Source organism: Microplitis mediator, chromosome 8, assembly GCF_029852145.1.
Source record: "Microplitis mediator isolate UGA2020A chromosome 8, iyMicMedi2.1, whole genome shotgun sequence".
In the NCBI taxonomy this organism is placed as follows: domain Eukaryota; kingdom Metazoa; phylum Arthropoda; class Insecta; order Hymenoptera; family Braconidae; genus Microplitis; species Microplitis mediator.
This window is the reverse complement of record NC_079976.1, coordinates 19,002,324-19,027,200: the sequence shown is the minus strand read 5'-3', so window position 1 is coordinate 19,027,200 and position 24,877 is coordinate 19,002,324. Positions and strand designations below refer to the sequence as shown.

The following is a 24,877-nucleotide window of genomic DNA, read 5'->3' as shown; positions in this document are numbered from 1 at the left end:
TTTAGTCCTGGAGGGATAATAGCTGCCGCACTAGAAGAATTGACATCGAAAGGTAGGTGAAAGAGCTATTTTTCTATCATCATAAAATACTTTTGGCTTAAACAAGAGCACCAGTCTCTTCGAAGACGTTTGGGTTCTTAATTTTCGAAAAGATCCACTATAAATAATAAATTATAGGAAGATAATTTCTTTCTCGTATTCTTTATTGTTGTCCGCACCCTCCAACCCGCTTGTCTAAAAATTACTATCGCTACCAAAGGGAGAAATCCCGGATAAATAATTAAAAATTAAGCGGCGGACATAACAAGTCATATTTTTTTTTTACTTTCTTTCTTTTTAATATCATCTTGTTTTTTGTTTCCTTTTCTTATTTATTATTAAATATATAAACCAATTTTTTTGTGTCATCTTGTCTAGTGTAGGAATTTTTTTTTCCTCGGTTATTTCCTCTATTATTTCTTAAGTTATTATTGCCTCCTCTGTTTCTATTATTTTGATTGGCAAAGTTTCTATTAGAGAAATATCGCGTTTGATAATTGAAATTTTTATATCCTCCTCTTTGTTGATAATATTTTTTTGCTTGTCCTGCGCTAGTTCCACGGCTGCGAACTGATCCTAAAAAAATAAAATTATTAATATAAGAGAATACCATAATATTTATTTAAGTATTTAAAAAAATTGTAAATAATCTATACAGCTTGTTAAATCTGAGACCAAAGAAATTTTCTGAAAATTATTTTTTAGTTATTGTTTATTTTATTTTTGAGCATTAATGTTTTTCGATAAATAAAAACGGTTGTTATTTGAGATTAATAAATATTATTCATTGATAAAAAAAAATCAAAAAAAAAAACGGTAAATGTCGCGTAATTAAAATTCTTTTTTCATATTTATTTAAAAATTCATTAACATTACATATAAAAAAAAAAAAAAAATGCCCCGAATGATAAAAAATGTTGGAAAATCTAAACGTGCACACTTTAAACACTCACGTTAAAATAAAAATTCATTTTTGTCAACACCTCAATTTTTCATAGAATTTATTTATCTTTAAATAATGCAAACAAATTTTAAAATTACCTCTCTCGTTTTCATCTGATGATGACTGCTCTCGATCATATTCTCGTTTTCAACTTGATTCGTGTTTTTTATTTTTATCATCGTGTGAATTATTTTTTTCATTTTTTTTATTTTTATCTGCGTGATTTTTATCTTTTTGATGTGATTTTTGACTTTTGGAGTTTGCTTGTATTTCATCGGTCTTTTTTTCTTTGTTCATTTCGAAGTTTCTTCCATCCAACGGTTTTGAACGACTTAGTTGATTTGGTCCGATAGATGAAGTTCTTTCTATATCAATCAATGGTGGTGTCAAAAGTTCAATATTGGGCGATGATTGGTTTGAAGTGTCAGATAGACGGGCACTCAAATTCAAAGGTTGCGTGGATAAAAACATTGTTTGAGCTATTGGCTTGTTTAAAAATGTACTTTTCTTTACAGTGGGTGGAATGAATACTTGCGAATACATAGGTACCGATCTTAAATTTGATAAGCTAAATGATTGTAGGGATTGATGAGACGACAAAGAGTTAGTGTTTGGAGACGAATTAATAAGTAGATTTGCAGATGATGGATTCTCGTTAAAGCACTGTCCAGAAAGAAAATTTATTATATCTGTATCTCGGCCTTGTGCTAACTGTGCGTGTGGAGGTACAGACTTAGAATTTTCACCTCTTGATCTCAACAGCGATTTGTTTAACAGGATTACAGATTCTCGATTCAACTGTGAACGATCGGTTATTGATGTTGATGACAAATTATTAAGTTGATTGATAGATGATAGATTGAAATTAGGTTGATGATCAGAGGAAGTAAACGTTAAATCTAATGTTTTATCTTGTGTTAATTCTGTATGTGGAGGTACTGATTTGGATCGATTTTCTGTTGATGTTAGTGATGATTTATTGCGTAAGTTTTCAGGAGATGAAGCTATTAAATCTATTGGATTTTCTTGAGTTAATCCTGAGGCTGGATAGAGTGGATTCAAATGATCAATTATGCGAGTTAAATTTAATGGATCTTACGTTTGTTCATTCATATTAATTCCTTGTAAAGCTGAATGTGATACTGGTGGATGATTTGAAACTGGTCCTCTAGGAAGAATAGCTGATGATTCTATCATGGATGATGTTGAAGAAGTTGAAGTATTAATTGATTTAAATTGTCCAACATATGACTCTGCAGATTGCAATGAATGTAATAAATTATAGATCATCTGCTGTTGTTTAACTTTTTGCTGATGTTTTTCGAGGATTTCATTTTGTTGTCTGTGCAAAAATTCCGCTTGCTGCTTTAGCTTAATTATGTGAGATTTATATGGATTATGATCTGAAAAATTATAAATTAAATTAGAAGATGTATATTTAAGCAAACATAATATGCTCTGTTTCGATACAAGCTATTATGCAGCAGTTGTAAATTAATTAAAAGAATTACTGTATCTCATACCGTTATTAGTTCCATCACTCATTGTGAATATTTTATCTAGATCGTTTTTTATTGAAACCAGAATCGATAACTTGACTGTAATAAAAAAAGACATTATCAATTGAATATATTACATTTGAAATTAACGAATACTTGACTACTTTTGCATTATCTATCTAGTAGAATCATAATATAAAAGAAAAAGTTGATAAAACTTTCAATTTTAAGCAATTTTAAGTTGAAAAGTAACGTCAAATTAATTAATGTTATTGTATTTATTTAAGATTCATCACTTATACGAATTTTTTATTTTAGTACAATGAGCGATAAAAAACGTATATTAATATATAAATTTATACTTAAGTACTGTAAAAACATTGATAAATTAAAACTGTTATAAATTTTACGATTATAATATATATATATTTATATATATGGGTCATTCCATGTCAAATCGACCAATAGTTGGAATCGACCCCTTTCGATTTGGACGAATTTTGGTCAGAAGTTTTCTCTCATCACATAACGAAGTTCTGCCAAGGGAAAAAAAATAAAAAAATTTTTTTCAAAAGTTATGCAATTTTGAAAATTTCACTAATTTTCCTGTTTCTTAAACTTATTCTTCAAAGATCTCGAAAACTATTACAATTACTCTAATGATCTGAGCTAGGTTTTAAATAGGATACTTAAAGGTACCAAAAAAAAATTTTTTCAAAAATTCGCTTTTTGGGAAAATTTTGAAATTTCCAAAATTGCAAAAGTCGATGACTGCCATCAAATTTTTCGCTCAAATTTTTTTCTAGAGTACCTCTAATTTATTTCAAAAGATCCTGAAATTTTTGAGTAGGGGTTTTTTTTTGTTCAAAAGATATAAATTTTTGAATTTTAGGAAAAAAAAAATTTTCTTTCTTTGGCATTGACTGAATAAAACAATGATAAATTCACTTGTAATTTTTGATTTTAAGGCTCATAAATTTATTTTAATGCAATAGAGTCAATAAAAAATTTATTAATGTGATATTTTTGTTTTTTAGCTACATTTTGATTTTAAATCCCTCGCGGATTCGGGGTTACTGTGAAATCACAGTGAAATAACAGTGAAATCAATTTTACCGTAAGTTTACTGTGTATTGATGGTAATTTCATAGTGAATTCACAGTCGTTTTGTGCCATTTCGTCACTCTGGTTATATAGTAATTTTACAGTAATTTTATGGTAGTTCCATAGTGATTTCACTTGTGATTCTTTTGTAGGTTTAGAATTAAATTACCATACTTTCATGATAATTTTACTGTCGATCAGCTATCGATTTATGGTAACCCAACAATGGTAACACTGAGGCTTTATCATGGGTTCACAGTCAGTTTATCGTGATTTCATTACAAATTCACTGTGATTCCATAGTAATCTGATAGTGTTAACTCTGTGACTTTACAATAGTTTCACAGTCAGTTCATAGTGGTTTTACCATGATTTTACTGTGATCCCATGGAGACCTAGTAGTATTAGCACTGTGACTCTATGATATTTTCACAGCAAATTATTAGCGTTTTCTCCATGATTTCACTCTACTTTGATAGTGATCTGATACGGTACATCTATCATTAATCCAATTTCAAGATCAAAATTTGAATTTTTAATGTCATTAATCGATAGAAATGAAATTAAAAAAAAAATAATATCAATTATTTCATAAATGCTCCTATACTTATTTGTAAGTTTAGCAAATATTTGGGCACAAATGTATTTTATTTATTATAAATTTAGCTATTTTAGGAATTTCCGAGCGAAACTTTATCTGTAATTATCTAATTTAGTTAATTTTATAAAAGCTTAAGACGGTAAAATTCTTCAGAATTATGAAAAAAAATAAATAAATAAAAAAATTGAATAACTTTTTTTTTAAAACTGTATAAATTGAATTTAAACTACTGCAAAAAATAAAGAGAATATCATTTAGATTGATATTTCAATAGTAAATATTTATTATTTATCATAATTTAAAATAAAATATTCTTAAATTAAGAAAACTTGATGATTTACAAATGAAGGCAAAATTTTTTTTTTGATAAATATCGAATTCTTTTAATTTTATAGTATTTAATAAAATAATTTTTCTTATAGCTTAGTCTTGAGTATATATAGTATTGAATAGCATGAAGTAACAGATTAAATATTTAGTTCCGAATGCGTGTGGTGGCCGAGCGGGCTAAAGTACATGACTTAAGCTACTCTCAATCGAAGGGTCGGCAGTTCGAGTCCCATCATGCGTTAAAAAAAAATAAAATTCCTTCTTTACCGAGGGTAAAAAAATAGCATTTAATCCTCCAGAGGAATTACATGAAGTCGTACAAAGGGATGGATACCAAATAATTTTTTTAAACAAGAAAAATTATTTATTGAAAAACCAAGATTAGGATTATTGTTGCTATTATAATATTATTATTAATTTTATTATTATTATCTTTGAATCAATAAATATAGGATCTCAATATTGCCCCTAAATCTCGATGAAAACTAAGCAGATCCAGGATTAAATGATTAAGAAATCACAGTAATATTACTGTCAATTCACAGCGATATTATTGTGATTTCACGAAGAATCTATAGTAAGATTGCTGTGAAATCACTGTATGATCACGGTATTATTACTGAGAAAGCATGACTGAAGCACTGCAGATCCAGCATAAACTGATAGTGAAATCACTGTAAATACACAGTAATACTACTGTCAACTTACAGCTATACTACTGTAAATTGACTGTTATGCTATTGTGATTCTACTATGAATCGATGGTGAAATCATCATAAAATTACCATCGGATGATAATTATCACACAGTAAGCAAATGGCACAAAGTTACAGTGATTTCACTGTCATTTCACTATGATTTCACCGAAATTTCACCATTATTTCGGAGTAATCCCGAGTCCGCGAGGGATTGGATATAATTGATATATAATGGATATAAGTGTAATTGAAATATTAAATTATTTATATTATTTTATTTTCATTGGTATTTTTATTATTGTTTTTTTTCAATTCATATCATTATTTAAATAGAAATTATTAAATATATTTATTAATTTTTTAAGTTAAATTAAACTCATAAATTATGGTAATACAAGTATCTATATAATATAATTAAAAATAAAATTTATTCGTCTTCCTCAGTCTCGACAACAATTTGAAAGTGGCTTAACGGCTGACGGAAATCATTCCTATGCAAGTAAATCGGTGTTATTTCAACATTTTCTAAGTTGTCGACTTCAAAATTAAAATGAGAAAGAGGGTATATGTCTAAATTAAAGTCGATTCTAAATGTAGCATATGCATTTTTGATTTTGAGAACCTTTATCAACATAAAAAAGTTAACCATCATTAATTTGTAAACTATAAGCTACACGGAAAGAAAATTATAGAAACTATTCCCATAATTTTGTGAAATTTTTTCCTATACCATCATAGGAATTACGACCATAAATTATGGGAGCAGTTCCTATAATTATAAGAATACTCTATAATATTATGGGAATCGTTCCCATGAATTATGGGAATTATTCCTATGAATTCTAGGAACCATTCCCATAAATTATGGGAAACATTCGCATAATATCATTTTTATGATAGTATGGGAACCATTCTCTTAATATTATAAGAATGGTTCCTATAATGGTATATGAACTATTCCCATAATATTGTGGGAATAGTTCCCTATAATAGTATGGGTACAATTCCTATACCATTATGGAAACTATTCCCATAACGCATAGCAAAACTTCCCATAATTTTCTTTCCGTATACATACTATTTTTTGGATTATTTACTTGATTCAAAGAAATCTTATTTTCTATTTTAGACGGTTGATCGTTTATTATTATTTGATAATTATTATTGTAGCCTTCGTTAATGATGAAAATAAATTTACTTTTTCCATTTATTACTTTTGATCCAACAATCATTAACACGTATCCGGTAAAACTGAAATTCATAAAGTTAATATTTTTTTATTGCTAATATCATTTTTATAACTATATGTAGATATTTTATTTATAATTAATTTTTATGGCACAATCACGCAAATATTTTTAGTTGTGTAAATCAGAATTGACTCAAAGAAAAAAAAAAAAAAAACAGGGAAAACTAAAATGTAAATTTTATAATTGTATATGTACACAGAAAAAAAAATTCTCGACTGAAGGTAAATATTCTTGATTCAAGAAAGTTTTTTTGGAAGCCTAAATTTTCTCAGATGATGTAGAAATATTTTCCGACCAAGACGAATTTTTTTAGCCAAGACAAATTCTCTTGGCTCGAAAAATCTTGACTTGGTTCCCAAAAATGTTTGTCTTCCAAAATATTTTCTTGATTTAAGATAACTTTTTTCTCTGTGTATGATTACCTTCTCTTCTTTCCAGGATAAATAATTCCATAAGGATCAGTTTTAGAAAAATCTATGTTATATTTCTTCATCATTTTTTATTGAATCAATTAGTTTACTAACTTTTAATTTTAATTATTTATTTATTTATTATTTTAATTTTATTTATTTATTTTATAATAAGATTTTTTTTATTTGTTTTAATTATTTTAAAATGCAGTAATTTTAACAATTAATTCTATTATGTGTGATGAACGTTATGAAAATATAATTTAGCAAATAGATCGTATTTTTTTTTTAATTACTTTAATTAGCTTACTTCATATTTTCATAAAATTCATTTATCACATTTCAATTGTTTTAATTACTAATTCATTAATTAACTGTCAACATAATATATTGGTTCTATATAATAATTTTAAAGAGATAAAAATGGCGGCAAATCCTTTTGATTTGGAATTTTTATTGGAGCCAGCAAATACATTATTTAGCAGAGAAAATTGGGCTCATGAGATAATTGATCAAACAATTGGTAATATTTTGCTTTTTAAATAATTGTAATTGATCTTTTTTTTCCCTGATTCAATAATTTCATTTGGAATGACTTATTCCATGCTAAAGTGTATATCTATATGTAGTCAATTTTGCCAACTTTGAATTGTTTCGCATCGTGATTGAATGATTTTAAATTAGGTTTCTCAATCAGAGTATTCATCTAAAAATTATTTATAAATTTAAATTTTTTAATTAATTATTTAGATTTTGTAAATGAAGGTGATAAAACTGTTCATGTTGGGTGTTCGACGGTGGTAAGAGTTCTTCTTAAGTCTGAAAGATTTCATGAAAATGTAGGGTTTCATGAAGGTGTATCAGAATCCACTGGAAAAGCTTATGAGGACGCGAGAAAAGTTGCTATCGTTTAAAATATTATTTGTAATCTTAAATATTATTATAATAATTACTATTTTAATTACTAATTTTTGAGTAATAGATATCATACACGGATGCCCTGTATAGGACATTACTATCGTTTGAAGAATTTAGTGAACTGATTAATAAAATTGAAGAAAAAAAAAAAAGATTAGAAAAACAAAAAAAATTAAAAAATGATTGGATAAAAAAAAGTAATAATTTATTCATAGAATGAAAAGAACTAATCCTGATTAAACAAAACAATTTACTCAATAATAAATGTGTATCTATATAACATTAAGATTAAATCGTTTTGAATTGTTTTGAATCGTTTTATTCAATCAGGAAATGAATTAATCGCTATCATAATTTAAACATTTTTTATTTAATGTAGATATGGTGGAAGATACAACCTGTAAAAAAATCTTAGAGGAAATGGAAGAAGATCCGATGACATATGCTTAATTAAAAAATAATTGACTCAATAAAATTACTTTGTGTGATAATTAATTGTTAGTTAAATATAGTTTAATTGCCATTGACATGATTTTAGTATAATAATGATTTAGTATTAACATACACACACATGTATATAGATATATATATATATATATCTACTTCAATTATTTAGTAAGTCTAATTATAATAATAATACATGTATTACACAACTTACGTGCGCGAAGCCACGGGTAGCGGCTAGTATATATATATATATATATATATATATATATATATATATATATATATATATATATATAATACTTTTTATAGTGCACGAGAAACAGCTGCAAGTATTGAGTATATTATTTTACCGCTTGAAATAAAAGCTAATAAACTAAAATTAACGAATTTATTAAGACTAACAACAAAAGTTAATAAAAAGAAATCGATAACTTGTTACACATCAAATTTTGAAAAAAACTTAGGAAAAATAAAAAAAAAATCTCGATTTCTGTGTCAAAATTTTAATTTAGAATAGATGATAGCACAAAACCTAAAAAGATGTAACAAGCGTCAATTTATTTTTATTATCTTTAAAATAAAAAACAACTTAAGAAAATTATAGAAAAAAAAAAAAAATTGAATACCTTTTCGACCGACCAACTACAGCATACGTTTTATGAGAACGTTCCTGGAGAAAATGTTTAAAAAAAGAAATATTGAAAATTGGTGGATTGCTTTCATTTTTATTGTTATTTTTTGTTTTTATTTTTACTCTCTAAAACCGAATTCGTGAAAATTACGTGACAATCACTATTTGGCAGAAAATAGTAGGGTGGGTTGAAAAAAAACTTTTCTTTTGTTATTCTTAGCATGGGGGTAGAATTTGTACCTTATATAAAAGGAAATTTTTCAAGAAAAAAAAAATTTTTTTACTCAACATTTGGAGGTGGCCCACTCATTTTTGAAAAAAATAATCGATCAATCGGGGTAGCTCCAACGAAAAAAATCTGTCTATCGGTTGACCCTGCGGGCCAGCCCCAAAACTTCCCGCTATTTTGAGCCCGAAAATATTGTTGTAGATACATTTTCGAGCTCTTTGAGCTCGAAAATACTTTTGTATAATATTAATTTCAAAAAAACTGTTTTTAGCATTTCTTTCTCCCGCGATATCTCACGAACGAATTGACCGATATTGATGGTTGAGGCAGCAATCGACGTATTTTCTTGAGTTCTAGAGCTGATAAGATTTTGAAATTGTTTAGTTTAATCGTTTCAAAGATATTCGCAAAAAACCGGTTTTTACTATTTCTTTCGACAACGGTTTCTCTTGAACGAATCAACCGATTTTGATGGTCGAGGTGGAAATCGACGCGTTTTATCGAGTTCTGAAGCTGATCAGATCTTGAAATTGATTTATGTGATCGTTGCTGAGATAATTCAAAAAAATCGAAAAAAAATTTTTTTTTTTCTTTTGACAACGGTTTCTTTCGAACGAATCAACTGATTTTGATCAAGTTCATTTTTTTTCAGCTTCAAGGTATTGACAAGCCGCGTCGAATGACTCCTTAAAAATCAAAATCGGTTCATCCGTTCAAAAGATACAGGTATTTACATATGTACATACATACGTACGTACGTACATACATACATACATACATACACTCAGACATCATCTTGAAATTAGTCAGAATAACATCCTAGAACCTCGAAATGTCAAGATTTGATAGAAATTCGATTTTCGAAAATCGGACCGAAAACAATAACTTCCCGAATTTTTGAAAATTTTCAATTTTCTTAGCGGGAAGTTAAAAATTTTTTTTTTATTCAAAATCGTGGAAAACATCTAATAATTGTCGAATATGATTTTTTTTTACTCCACTTTCATTTTAATTCAAAAAAAAGTGTTTTTCATTTTTCGATTTTTTACTTAAATTACAAAAATAATAGGAAAAAAATTTTTTCAACCTCTGACTTTCAATTAGCTTTCGAGTGGACACCCTACAGATTTTAGAATACCATTCATATATTTTTTACTACTACCCGTTCTCAAGTTATTCAGAAGTTGGGTTTTGTACTTTCAATTGAATATTATTGAATTTTTATTTTGCTAATATCGTTTTGAAATTGTTCATAAATTCATTTTGTTGTTATTGATTAGTTATAAATAAAAAAATATTCAAAACTCTACAATTTATTACAAATTTTCATAAAATTTTTTATTAAACTTTTTCAGAGTTGTTAATTAACTTTCTTATCAATAACTTTAGAACGGGTGGTAGTAAAAAACATATAAATGATGTTCTAGAATCTGTAGGGTGTCCCCCTTGAAAGCTAATTGAAAGTCAGAAGTTGAAAAATTTTTTTCCTACTATTTTTGTAATTTAAGTAAAAAATCAAAAATATATATGAAACAATAAAAAAAATTATTATGTGACCGTTGGTAAAAGAACACCTTTGTACTTATAAGTTAAAAAGAATATGTAATTTTTTTTATTTTAATTTTTTTTCCCAGAAAAATTATTCTTACGTATTCGGAAATATATTTCTAACTACTCTGTAAAATTCATTAGCTGATAATAATTTAAAAGTTATTCAAAACATAATATAGCGATACTAGTATGTTAGATAATAAGGGTTATTATATGAGAATATATTTATTGATGCTAGTAATAATTAAAATTAAAATGAGATAAAAAAAAATTTTTTGGGTTAATATAAATTTAAATGAAAATCGAAATTAATTAGATACAACGTAATTAGGAAATAAAAAAGATAAAATAATTATTAAAATGAGAAAAAAATATATATATATAATCGATTGTTCAAGTAGGAAGTATTAAAAAAGTTTAAATAAAACTTTATGTACCCTGATTAAGAAAAATGATTTGGAATGATTCAAAACAATTCGGAATGATTTAAAACAATTTGAATCGACTAATATATAGATATACACTTAACATGGAACAAATCATATTTCTTAATCAGGGTATATTAGGCTGTTTCAAAAAAACATTTTTTTTTTTTTCAAGTCTTATGGTCTTGAAAGTTAATCTTAGGTATAAAATCCTGCTGAATTCTGCTGAGAGCTCAAAGTTTATTCATTTTTCCAATTGAATAACATGTAAAAATTTTTTTTTTGTTTATGTAAATAAAAACAAAAAATAAATTTTTTTTTATAATTGAAGTCTATATTTTTGTAAAAAGCTCAATTTCTCTACAAAAAAGTTTAAAAAACTTATGTATACACAGTCTTAAAAATAATTTCCTGATTTAATGGCAGTACATGTTTAAACGGTAAATTAATATACTATGTATAATCAGTCAGGTATTTTAAAAAGATTTTTGAGATCTTACTTATTTCCCGTATGAATTTCAAAAGTAAAATATTTTTTTTGAATAAGTCATTTCAAAATACATTAGTTTCAAATTAAAATAAATTGCATATTTAATCGAGAGAAAACCTAAATTTCTGTCAAAAAACTGTTTATTATAATAAAACCATGACGTTCTACTATTTATTATAGTTTAGAGCTTCACAAATTTTGTTTTGTTAGTTTTACTAAGAAAACACATAGGAACTTTTTTTCTATGTAATCCAAATGGCAAAAAAAATAGTCGTTAAGCTCTTAGCAGGATTTAGATTTCAAGCTGCTCTTTTGGGAAAAATTTTTTATGCTCAAAACCAGCTTGAGACCATAACAAAAAAAAATTTTTTTTTTTAAACACCCTAATGTATATCCTCGACATTAATCTCTGTACGAAGATACATTTTTATAATTAAATATAATGATTTTAACATACTTATTTGATTAGAAGTTTTTTTTACGCTTAAAAACAGTTAAACATTTAATACAGATTGCTCACCTTGCAGGAATTTCGTTATAAAAACATTTGAATACTAATAAATAGGTTATTTTAATATTTCTGTCATACAGACTAATGTCGGTGTTTTATATATATGTATATATATATATATATATATATATATATATATATAAATATATATTGTGACGTTATTTTTCGTATGGGGGTCAAATCAAAGTGAACGTCACAAACACCAACGAATTTTATTGTATTTACGAGCATGGTAATTCAAGACTTATAATTTAGCTTACAGTAAGTTACGATTTTTATACAGATTTTTGATTAAGTTATAGTTTAAGAATCAAATATGGAGTAACGTCTGGCTACAGTTATGGATTTTTGGATAAAGAAAATAAGAATTAGAATCAGAATTATGGAAAATTGTTATGGGTTATGATTTGAGATTAAAGTTTGGGAAAATGATCGTTTGAGTTTTGGATTTTTAGTATTTTGAGTATGTGGACGAGTCAGTGTTACCGTGGAGCGGGACTTAAATTAGTCACCCGGTATCATCTGATGATAGAACCTAGTTCTATCCCTCTGAGACTTCTTGGTTAATTGCAGAGGTCTAGCTGAGATGCTAGTGCTCCAGTATATAAGGAATTTGACGGATGCAGAATGGGATCAGTTTTGGAGTTTTGGTTTGGCAGGCCTCAACAGTAATTTTGTGACCGTTGCTGTTGTGGAAGCCGTTTGGTCATTTTTAAATTATTAGTCTGACAGGCCTCAGAGGACAAGTCATGACCACTTGTACCGCTGAGGAAGTCATAGGTCACTTAGTTTATAAGTTTTATGATCCCAGCTGAAGTCTGTTCCAGGAGAGCAACTGCCAAGGATATCCATACTCAGAATGGGTTTAGTGAGTACGTTCGGTGAGGACTTGAGCCTCCAGTTACCGTTATAGTAAAGATTGAGTTGGATTTGAGAATTTAGAATATAGAGGTCAGTTATTGATAACGACGTGAGTATTCGACTCTAGTCACTTGAAGCGAGTAGACGTGTGCAGTAATGGCGCTACAGTTCAAGGCATTGCGGAAAGCTACAGATTAAGATTATTGCTACAGAAGTATTATTTAAAAACAGTGTAAGACGTTACTCGATATTTATTCACCAGACATCAGGTATGAACTAATTATTATAAATAATTAATCGAGTTCGAGTCAAAAGTCTTGAGGTATTATGCTCCTGTTTTAATTAAAGAAAAGATTTACTATCTGAGGGAATTATGAGAATAGTGTTACATTATTAGAGTCACGATCACGTTTTATTGTTAATATTATTTTATAAATGAATTATAAGAAATATGTTTGATTGATGAACCAATTAGTGTCTAATTAACATCGAAATGAGACCCATGTACGTTAGTTTTACGATTTTGCTAAAGGAAATGTTCTAGAGTATCGAATCCATAATTATTGTTCTAGTTTACCAAATATTATCTGATTATTATTTAGTTCTAGTTAATTAACTAATTTATTTATAAAATATTGATACGTATCGTTTAGACGTCAATTTACTTTCTGTTAAGATTAATTTTATTATATTCAGCATTCGTTATAGAGGAAAATATTATTTGTACTGAGCTACCGTATTTTATTTATTGTTAAATAGAGTTTTGAGATTAATGTTGTTAAATAAAAGTTGCAAATTTAAAATAAATCTATATGACTCTGGGAATGATGTAACCCGGACCACTCCCTCTCGCCATAAACCTACACACTGAGCGACACCATGGCATACAGTAACTCTGTTTTTAGTTTTCCAGTCTCCGTTTGTTTTGCTAATAAGTTCTGAGCATTTTGTTAAGCTTTAGTTTTAGTTTTGTTTATGCGTGGTTTTGGTGATAATTCCACAGATCAAAAATTATCCAAAAACTTCATGATTTACTGGTTTGGTGATTCCAGTGATAAAAATTTCCTGGCGCCCTATTCGTATTGAGGCTGGAGGCTAAAGGCAGAGAACGAAGTTATAGCGCAGAAAGTAGCGCCTAGTTTTTGTGTTATAATATATATATATATATACAAGTATTTATTGAATATTACTTACTAACTAATTACATAGAAATGGGAATGGTAATTTATATTTGTATGTTTTTTTTTATTTTGGTTGGCTTGGTCTCCTTTTATTGATTGGCCGCTACTCTGCAATAGGCTGATGTAAGGATGCTGCTTGACTGCTGTTGCTGGACTTGATAGACCCCACCACTAAGGAATTCTCTTAACTCCACCGTGCTGTATGGACGCTCCCACTGGATCTCGGGTTGCCGACTTGCTGGTTTTGTACTCGCGATTTTCACTTCACTGCTTGGTTGACGATGGCTCACGAAGCTCTTTGGTCTTAGGGTTCGTGCTAGAATCCTTGGTCTAGGCCTTGTTTGTGGTATCCCCTCTCTTGGTTGCTGTTAGCGATTGCCTTCTGAAGTACTCTGCTGTACGATTGCCTCTGACGCTGCGATATTACTGCTTCCCGTTCGGACACTGTAGCCTCTTCCACTGAAAAATCTTCGCTGTACGGCGTTGCGTGGGACGGTCTGTTCCTCTGTACTGCCCGTTGATGCCTAGATGTCACAGTGACCTCCACTGAAGAATATCTTCTGTATTGTTTTTGTACCATTTAAATATAGTGGAAACCTAAACATGCAAACCTCTCAATAAGACAATTTATAGATAAATTGAGAAAAATATAGATAGCCCGAACTGGGAATCGAACCCAGACCAATTCGGTATCGCGCCGAGTGCTCTACCAGTTGAGCTATCCGGCCCTATACTATATTCCGTTCAATTTGAGGATTTTTTTCTTCAGGAATGTAGTGTGCATGCAGGATTGCCACCAAGCCTCCACTCGTCGATTTTTCCTTATCCGACTGCTCCCAGTAATCTCCTCCACAGTGAAACTGCCTCCGAACTGCTTGATCTGCTAAACAGCTATTCTTTGCACCCGACATAAATTCCTCTACTTGCATCTACTGATATACAGCTACCCCGATTATGACCACCTTGCCCCGTATGGCGTCTTCTGCCCTGTCTGCTGTGTACTGCTACTGCTAGTATACCCCGTATACTGTATAATACCACTGTCAAGATACCCCTGTTCGCTGTGTATTACTGCTACTCTGCTACCGCTGCAAGTACACCTAGTATACTGTGTATCACGGCTGCTTCTGCTACTGCTGCCAGTATACCTCGTATACTATGTATTACCACTGCTAGTATACCCCGTACACTGTGTACGGCTGCTGCTCTGCTACAGCTGCCAGTATACCCTGTATACTATGTATCGTTGTCAGTATACCCCCGTATACTGTGTATGGCTACTGCTCTGCTACTGCTGCCAGTATACCCCTGTATACTGTGTATGGCTGTCAGTATACTTCTGTATACTGTGTATGGCTGCCAGTATACCCCTGTATACTGTGTATAGCTGCTGCTCTGCAACCGCTGTCAGTATACCCCTGTATACTGTATACGGCTACTGCTCTGCTACTGCTGTTTCTCTGCTACTAGAATTTCTCCTAGTCTCAATGCATTCAACTGCCGTCTCCCGAGTATTTTTCCCCAAAAGGTACTTTTACTCTCTACAAGATATTCTCCGGTAGTGAGCTGATCTGATTTCAACGTGTTTAAAATTTGCTTTTAACCCTTTTGGGTAACCCGTCCTCGAGCGAAAAGTGATCAGCGCCCTTCTTCGCCTAGCGATGGCACTCGGTACTGTCGCCACCATTTCGCTAGCGATTGCCCATCTTCTCTCTCTCTCTTTTTTGATTCTTTCTCTCTCTTCTTCTTCTCCTCTTTTACACGATCTTCGCTTCCGAGAATTTTAATTCTTTTTCCACGAATTTAGTTTCTTTCTCTTTTTGTTTTTCTTTTTTTCTGCTCACTCTCTCTTACACATATTTTCTAATGTACTTTTTTTGTTTTAATTAATGAAGTAAATTATTTTTATCATATTTTTTTTTCTTTTTAAAAATTACTCATATATTTTAAAATTAAAATTACAAATTAAACCTAAAATTAAAATTACAAATTAAACTTAAAATTAAAATTACAAATTAAACTTAAAATTAAAATTTTTGTGATTCGTCACACTCCCCTCCTACTTTACAAAAAACGTAGTTTTTTTTATTTCTTACAGACTAAACAAAATCAGTTTTTAAGAATTTTTTTCATTTGAATTTTTTTTTTTATTATTTGATGAACATACAAGCAACTTAGTGGAATACAAAAAAATTATTTTATACTTAAAATCAAATAAAGATTTGTTCGTATATCTAATACAAAAAAGAAATAAAGATTTTTTTCTGAAACTAAAATACAAGAGAAATTGTTATTTTTTCTTAAATTAAAAAAATAGTGATAAATTTAGGTCATACAAAAAAATGACTTGGTTCTTAAATCTAAAAATGACTATCCTATGACAGGTTTGTTTTCATCTAGTCCTTTTCTCCTGGTCCTCCTTTTTTAAAAAAAAAAATTATTTGGACATAACAAATTATTCAGTCGATTTATTAATAATTTTAAATTTGTGTGATCTCTGCTTCATTCACACTCATGTTTGGAATATAAATTATTATAAACATTAAATTAGATGAACTTAGACCAATAAGTTGTTTTTAAATAAACTTCAAGTAATTGTTAGGCACATTCGTAAAATTCGAGTTCTTGTTTCCGCAGTAAATATCGATACTAAAATGAAAAACATTTAGATAAATCACTTACTCAAGCTGTATATGGGGCATTCTATGCCAAATCACCGAGGTTCTAGCTCTAGCCCGTCTAGATCTCGCCCGTAGTTCAAGTACGCTAGAGTGAACTGCGTTGTCTCATGTTTCGATGTATTATACGCAAACGTTAACTCATTCAGCTTATCAGCCCATGTCCGTTGTGTACTCCCAATAAATTGAGCCACCATCGTTTCAATAACTCTGTTAGTTCTCTTCACCGGGTTACATTGAGGTGAATAAGGTGGTGCCCTGATGTGCTGGACGCTGTATCTGCTGCACATGTTCGCAAATATATTTCTGGTAATTTGAGTTCTGTTGTCCGTGATGATACTATTTGGTCTTCCAAATCTCAGCAACACCTTCTTCTTGACTGCTTCTACTATCAGCTCTGCTGTGGCTTTCTTCAATGGCTGTAGTTCTACCTACTTCGTGAATTTATCCTGGATCACCAGGATGTAGTTAAATCCTTTTAGCGATTTTGTTAGTGGACCCACGATGTCCATTGTTACCACCTACCATGGCCGTGTAACTTCAATCGTACCCATTTTCCCCGGTGGTTGGAACTGTGGTGTCTTGAACTTTTGGCATGACTCGCAGTTTTTTATGTAATTTATTATTTCCTTCCTCATTCTTGGCCAGTAGTATCGTCAGGAGATCCTGGCAACTGTTTTTGTGACTCCTAAGTGTCCCGATGTTGGATCATCATGATTCTCCGTGATGATTTTGTTCCCTAATGCATGGGCAACACATAACTTCCAAGCATCTGCTTTTTCGTTGTAGTTCAGGGTATGGTGGATGTGTATGTATAATCTTCCCTCGTGAACTGCGTAATCTGGATACTTCTCCGGGTCATCTTGTACTTTTTTCATCATCTGCTGGTACGAGGGATCTACTTCCTCTTTTTCCAGAGTCAATATTGTCTCGTTCGTGATCTCTTCTTCATCTTCTTCTGATGCCTGCATAGGAGACCGTGATGAGCATCTGCTACCTTATTCATCGTACCCTTCCTGTAGATGACCGTGTACTGGAACTGCTGCAAGTATATTGCCCATCTCGCCAGACGTCCTGATGGATTGCTGATATTCTGGAGTCACTTTAACGATTGGTGATCCGTGATTACTTCAAACTCATATCCCTCCAAGTAATGTCTCATCTTTTGTATTCTCCAGACTACAGCCAGACACTCTTTCTCTGTAGTTGAATAGTTGACTTCGTGATTGTTCAAAGTGCGGCTTGCATATGCTATGACTTGCTCTACTCCGTTGTCCTGTTGTGTCAGTACCACTCCCAGGCCTTGGTCACTTGCATCAGTTTGGAGTGTAAATGGTAAAGAAAAATCTGCTGCTGCCAGTATTGGGGCTGTCGTCAATGCTGCTTTTAATTTTTCAAATGCTTCCTGCTGTTCTTCTGTCCATCTCTATTGGTACTTATTTTGAAGTAACTTCGTCAATAGTTTAGTTAGGTCCGAGCAGTTTTTGATGAACCTTCGGTACCACGATATCATACCCATGAATCTCCTCAACTCTTTTGTCGTTGTCGGGGCAGGCAGTCCAACAATTGATTTGACCTTCTCTGGATCAGTGTGAATACCATTCTTGTTGATGATGTGGCACAAGTACACGATTTGATCCTGGAAGAAATGACTGTTCTCGGGGTTGATCTTCTACTTTGCTCTCCTCAGTCTTTCCAGTACCTCCAACACGTTGTGAAAATGTTCAGCCAAGTCTCTCCCAAGTATTATTATGGTGTCAAAGTAGGCAAAGGCTTGTCCCTCCAACTCTGGTCCAGTTATCTGATCCAAATTCCTCTGAAACGTCGCCGGTGCTGAGTGAAGTCCAAACGGCATTCTTGTGAAGTGGAATAGGCCTCTATTCGGTACGGCAAATGCAGTGACCCCTTTACTGGACTCCTTCAACGGTATCTGTCAATATCCATCCTTTAGATCTATAGTCGAAAAGTACGTTGAATCTTTCAGCTTGTCTAACGTGGGTTGGACCTGTGGCAATGGGTAGGCTCCCTTTTCCGTCACTTCATTGACCTTTCTGAAGTCTATACACACTCGATGCTTATTGTTTTTCACTATCACCACCGGTGATGTCCATGGACTTTTGGATGGCTCGATTACCTTTTCCGCTATCATCCTGTCTACTTCTTTATTTAAAATTGCTTGCATAGCTGGATTCTTGGGCGTGTATCTGAATTTTATTGGCTCCATCGTCTTTAATTTTATCTTTTGTGGTGGAAGAAGAGCTGGACCCTTCTGCTTATTCAGTTCTTCCACTGGTTTCTCGATGACTTTCAGCATCTTCTCTTTTTCTTTTTCTTCACCATCTGTCCGCTCGTTAACACTGTTGAGTATGTGAATCTCCGACCCCCTGCTTGTTTCCCATGGAGGTCTTAGTTGTAGGCTGAATTGCATCCTGGTCAGAATATCCATCCCCAGAATCATTGGCTTTAAGATGGATGGTATGACTCAGCATTCTGCTTGATTGGTTGTTGCTGGAGTGAATTGATGTTTTGGAACTTGAATTACTTTTCTGTTGCGGTTCTCCTGCTGCTGTATTTGCCTGTTCATTTGCTGCTGCCGACCTCTCTGCCTGTCTTCTGCATACATTGTTTGGCTCTGCTGTTTGGTTCGACCGGCTGGCCCATTCCTGTCGACCCTTTTGAAGTTTCCCGGGCATGTACAATCTTTTGAGAATACATCTGCTTTACCACATCTGATGCAAAACTTCTTCCACTCGTTCCTACAGTCCGGTTTGTAATGTTCTCGTTGACCACATCTCCAACATGAATCACCTCGTATATATGACTTGTTGATCGTACTGACTTCCTCATTCGTTCTCTTCATTTTGTCTGACTTGAACGCTATCACTGGGATTGCGCTATTTCTTGGAGTCTCCATGGATGGATTGTAGTTCTTCTCTTGGCTTAGGACTCTCTCGTAGTCATTTGCTAGTTTGATCAGATCTGCTACTGTCCGTACGTCGCTGCGCCTGATGTAGTGCAGGTAATCTGGCTTGAGATTGTAGTAGAGTCGATCAAGTTGACTTTGCTCGCTCATTTGACCGTATCGTCTCATCATGGTCTGTAAAGCTGTGATGTATTCTCGAGCTTCTCCCTTTGCCCCTTGCATTTGGTGCGTAATCTCCTCCTCTAAACTCACATTTATATGCACTGGCAAGTAGAATTTCGTCAGCTGCTCCAAGAACTCCTCCCAGTTTCTCCAGTTCATCTTGTTGTTCCGGTACCACATTAACGCGTTGTCCTTCAACAGTATTGGGGTGAACTCCACCAACTGGTCCTTTGTAACTTGGTAACTTAGTGGTAGCTCTTCTATTCTCTCCAAAAATCGAGACTCCTAAACAGTTTTTTGTTCTAACAAAAAAGGTACACCCAAATTATAAATAAGTTTCATTCGGATACCAAGTTTCTATACCAACATTTCTTCATTTCAAATACTAATCTAATCATGAAATCTTCTAGAAACTAAATAAACTAATTCTTGATGCTCCGAATGGTACGGAGCTAATTGACGACTATAACGCGCATGGTTTCCTTACTGACACACACCGCAAGAGACTTGTTACATTAGTTGCTAATTATTGAACAGCTCACAAATCAAAAGTCAACAGATCTCTTCATTCATCGGAAAAATCTCAATGTGCATCTGCAATTATTGAGTTATTTCCCAATCTTTGAAATCCCAACGGTGATCTTGGATATGTGAGTACGACTAATTAACTCCTATTAGTTTTTTCATACATTTTTTTCCATGTAAAATTAATAACTACATTAATAAACAGATAATAATTGATTGTTAAAACAATAAATTAATCTAAGATTAATGATTTACGTCATGAACTTATTTTTAGGAACATTTTTAAGATCCCAATTCTGGTCAAGGCTTTCTAGCTACTGCTTTATCAAATAAATCGAGAAAAATAAATAAAACTGAACTTGAGTCTAACAAAATAGAAACAAAAAAATCAGCTGTGGTCTTGCCTATTACAGAGACAAAAACTGTTAAAGAGACTGTTGATGTTAAGGATGCAATTCTTTATATGAAAAGTTTCACACCTCAACAAAAAGATTTAATTACCGAGAAATTGATCAGTACATTTGATGTTAGAAGATACTTGTATCTGAACAAGAATTTTTTCACTGAATTTCCACGATTTCTTGATGTTCCTGAATTAGTAAGTAAATGAAAATATCAAAAATTACCTGTAAATAAATTGTACTCTGATTATATTGATGCAATATTAAATATCTATGCTACAGAAAATCTGGATAAATCTTAACTCGGTATATATTGAAACATATTTTGATTTAATTGGTTTTATTACTCGCTTTTACATATATTAAAAAAATGTATTTAAATATCTAAGAACTTATAATTATTTTGGTAAAATATAGACTGTAATTTTATAGAATGGGACCGGGAGACTAATTCTGTAATTGCATTAACGCAGCTCCTACCTCCAACAGCCAGAGGTAAAAAATGCGCGAACAGAGGAAAAGCTAAAAGTGTTCTTCATAAATTGATTGTGTTTACACCCACAAGTATTGAAATGAACAATCAAAAAAAGAATAAGCTATTTAAAATATATTTTTTTATTTTTTTTTTTTTCATTTTTTAGATTGGAAATCCAATACAATCTGCTGACGAAGTACAATCTCGACAACCAAAACTTTTTGCTGTTGGTTCAAACAAATCCGCAATTAGTCAATATCATTTAAAAATTGACAATCACTTCATATCTCTATCATCAACAAGTATTCGTGAAGCATATGATTTTTTGTTCGAAGCACATTATGTATTTAATGTGGAATTTGAAGCAGATTTAAAGACATTTTGGATTTTTATTTAAAACTACTTTTACAAAATTCCAAGCAAGTGTACCAATAAAATAACAGATATATTTACTAAGGTACAAGTTTCCAAAGAACAATTAATGAATGAATAATTCATTAACCACTGTTTGATAATATTTTAATTATTTGTTTTCTAAAGTGTTCTTAACATACCAAAATCTATTATTTATTTAGTAAAAACTTATTTCGTACGAAAAGTATATTATTTAATAGATTCGGAATAATTAAACATGAATCTTTAAGGAAATTCAGTCAATAGTATTAAAATTTCTATGTGATATCTTGATTATGAACTCAAATGAACTATCGCCGTCGATCCACTACACAAAAACCCACCAACTACATTGTTATGTCCGTCCACAAAATAACCTCAGCTAATCACTTGCTTACTACCAAAAAAACTCACGCTGTTGATGTCAATTCACAAACAATTTCACAAAACTCGGCTCACTACTCGATTTCTTTAACACATGTTGTAACAAGTCTATTAATATAATAATCATAATTTTATCTCATACATTCTTCCTATGAATAAACTTTTAGTTTGCGCGGGGCTTTTCTTCAACAAATAAGTGACTTAGACGCAACCAACTTGAATATAGTACGCATATGCAATACACTATAGTTCGCTCGGTTCGCTCATATAGATAACATCGGTTCACGTACCCACAGCCGAGCTGTCCGGTAAAATTCATGAGTTCAGTGCTGCCAGATGGGGGGCTATTAATCGCCAAACAGGCTACCTATTTTATCGTGTGGCGATAATATTTTATTCATCGGCTACAGGTAGCCAATAAAGCTATATACACTGGTCACAGAAATTAAGGGATAGAAAAAAAATCCGAAATTTTTAGGTGATTTTCAACATGCTGTAACTCGGTGAAAAATTGTCGTATAAAAAAAATAAAAAAAAGCAAATTGTAGCCTCAAGTTTCTAGTTTTAAGATCTGGACCTTAAAATTTTTTATCATGTACGGTTCCGGAGTAATCATAAGAAAACCAACGAAAAAAAAATTTTGAAAATTTTTTTTTCGTTGGTTTTCTTATGATTACTCCGGAACCGTACATGATAAAAAATTTTAAGGTCCAGATCTTAAAACTAGAAACTTGAGGCTACAATTTGCTTTTTTTTATTTTTTTTATACGACAATTTTTCACCGAGTTACAGCATGTTGAAAATCACCTAAAAATTTCGGATTTTTTTTCTATCCCTTAATTTCTGTGACCAGTGTATTTCAATTCTTAGTCTTCATATGTTTTTAGATTAGTTTTTTTCCGGTAGGTAAAAAAAAAAGTTTGGACTCAATTATTTCTGTGTTTATTTGCTGATCATAAAAATAATAAAATAATGTTTTTCAGTTCGCTTTGTTACAAATAAATATAATGTCTGTGATCAGTTATTTTTTGATACATTTGCCAATTATAAAATATCAAATTTTTTTTCTATTGTTTACTTGAGGAGCCCGATGAAAAAAGATTTTATACAATTGTATAGAATTATATATCAATTATATATGGACTATATATAATGATATATAGACTATATATAATTGGATAGAAAAAATGGCCCGATCCAATTGAATACAAATTGTATACAATTCTATATAATTATATACAATTATATATATTGCAATTATATAGAATTGTATATAATTGTATATAAGTATATAGAATTGTATATAATTTGTATAAAATTGTATACAATTATATAGACTTGTATACAATTTGTATAGAATTGTATACAATTGTTATACATTTGTATACAATTGTATAAAATCTTTTTTCATCGGGAGTATTCACCATATTTGTATCAGTACTCGGTATTGTACTGTGTACTGATCAAGATCAAAGAAACTTTGTCGGCATTTAATTTTTATAATACGCACTTTCCAATCATTTCGTTATAATCAAGGATGGGTATCTACAAGCATTGCGGCGACGAGTGGAAAAGGATCAATTATTTAAAGGTAATGTATACTACTAATTTTGACTTGTTTTAATTGAAAATTAATTCATGAAAATAATAAAATTAAAAAAAATGCATGTACTGATTTTCGAATCGTCTAAACGTGCATTTTTTACTCTCATTTTATAAACAGTTTATTTTATTATTTCAAAATTTTTTAAATTGTCAAATGTCCGCTAACTTTACTGTCTTTTATATATTGTAATACTCAATGCTTGATATCTATTCTTTTTAGAGGAGGGCTTTGTAAAAGTCCAGCAGAATTAATACAGACTGGACATGGTGAGGCATACTCCAAGTGGTGCCGAGTTACTTTACGGGCTCAAAAACATGATCAAAAGGTACATTGCACCAGAAAAATTCACGAAAATAAAGCCAAAGCGTTGAATCAAACGCAGAAAAAATTAACTGAAACTGGTAAGCTTATACGAATTGTTTTCGAAATAATGTTTTTTCATTATTACTTGAAATTAATGAATCAAAAAATTTATTTTATAAGTTATAGTTACTAAAGTCGAAAATCATACAAAAATATCAGACATCAAGCTCGTACTTCATATTGCAGCTCACAGCTCTATCCAAAGTGTTGATCATTTGAGTGAGTTATTGAAAGAAATTGGAAAAGGAAGTGAATAAAAAAATATTCGGCTGCATAGAACAAAGAGTTCTAAAATAATATTGAAAGTAATCGCTTCTGCAATGATCAAAGAGCTTATTGACGATATTGGCGAAGAAGATTATTCTATTATTCTAGATGTTACGGCAAAATAACACATATTAAGAGGGGCGCTCCTGTTTAGCCTTCACCGAGCGAAATAACTGGGATGGAGCTATAAGGATGACTGTTTATTAAAAATAAAATTAAAATAAAAATACTTACTGCTTCGTTGTCTAAGAGATAATTAAAATTATTAAAAATTAAGTAAACTAAAATTTAATTAATTTAGTAAAATAATGAAAGCAAAATTAAAACAACTTCCAAATTTATTTAAATCAAAACAATTATTTAAAAATTATTACAAAACAAAATTAAATTTGAATTAGACAATTAAATGCGGTTTACAATTTTTAACGCTTTATAAAATGATTTAGCTCTCGATTTCACGTGTTATACAATTTATTTAAATAATCAATTTATTATTTAAATTTATTATTAATTATTTATTTAAGTAAATTGTTACTTTGGTTTATTTGATGATTATTATTATTATCAACAATTATTTATTTG

At 30.8% G+C, this 24,877-nt stretch overlaps 1 protein-coding gene across 1 annotated transcript; it reads right to left on the bottom strand.

Moving 5' to 3' along the window:
- Window positions 1-946: 946 nt before the first annotated feature.
- On the bottom strand, window positions 947-2,642 carry LOC130673227 (uncharacterized). Its single transcript, XM_057478182.1, has 2 exons — window positions 2,506-2,642; window positions 947-2,385 (listed from the first exon to the last, which is right to left on the bottom strand). The coding sequence occupies exons 1-2, from the start codon at window positions 2,597-2,599 to the stop codon at window positions 2,078-2,080; spliced, it is 402 nt and encodes a 133-aa protein (XP_057334165.1). The 5' UTR covers window positions 2,600-2,642; the 3' UTR covers window positions 947-2,077.
- Window positions 2,643-24,877: the final 22,235 nt, after the last annotated feature.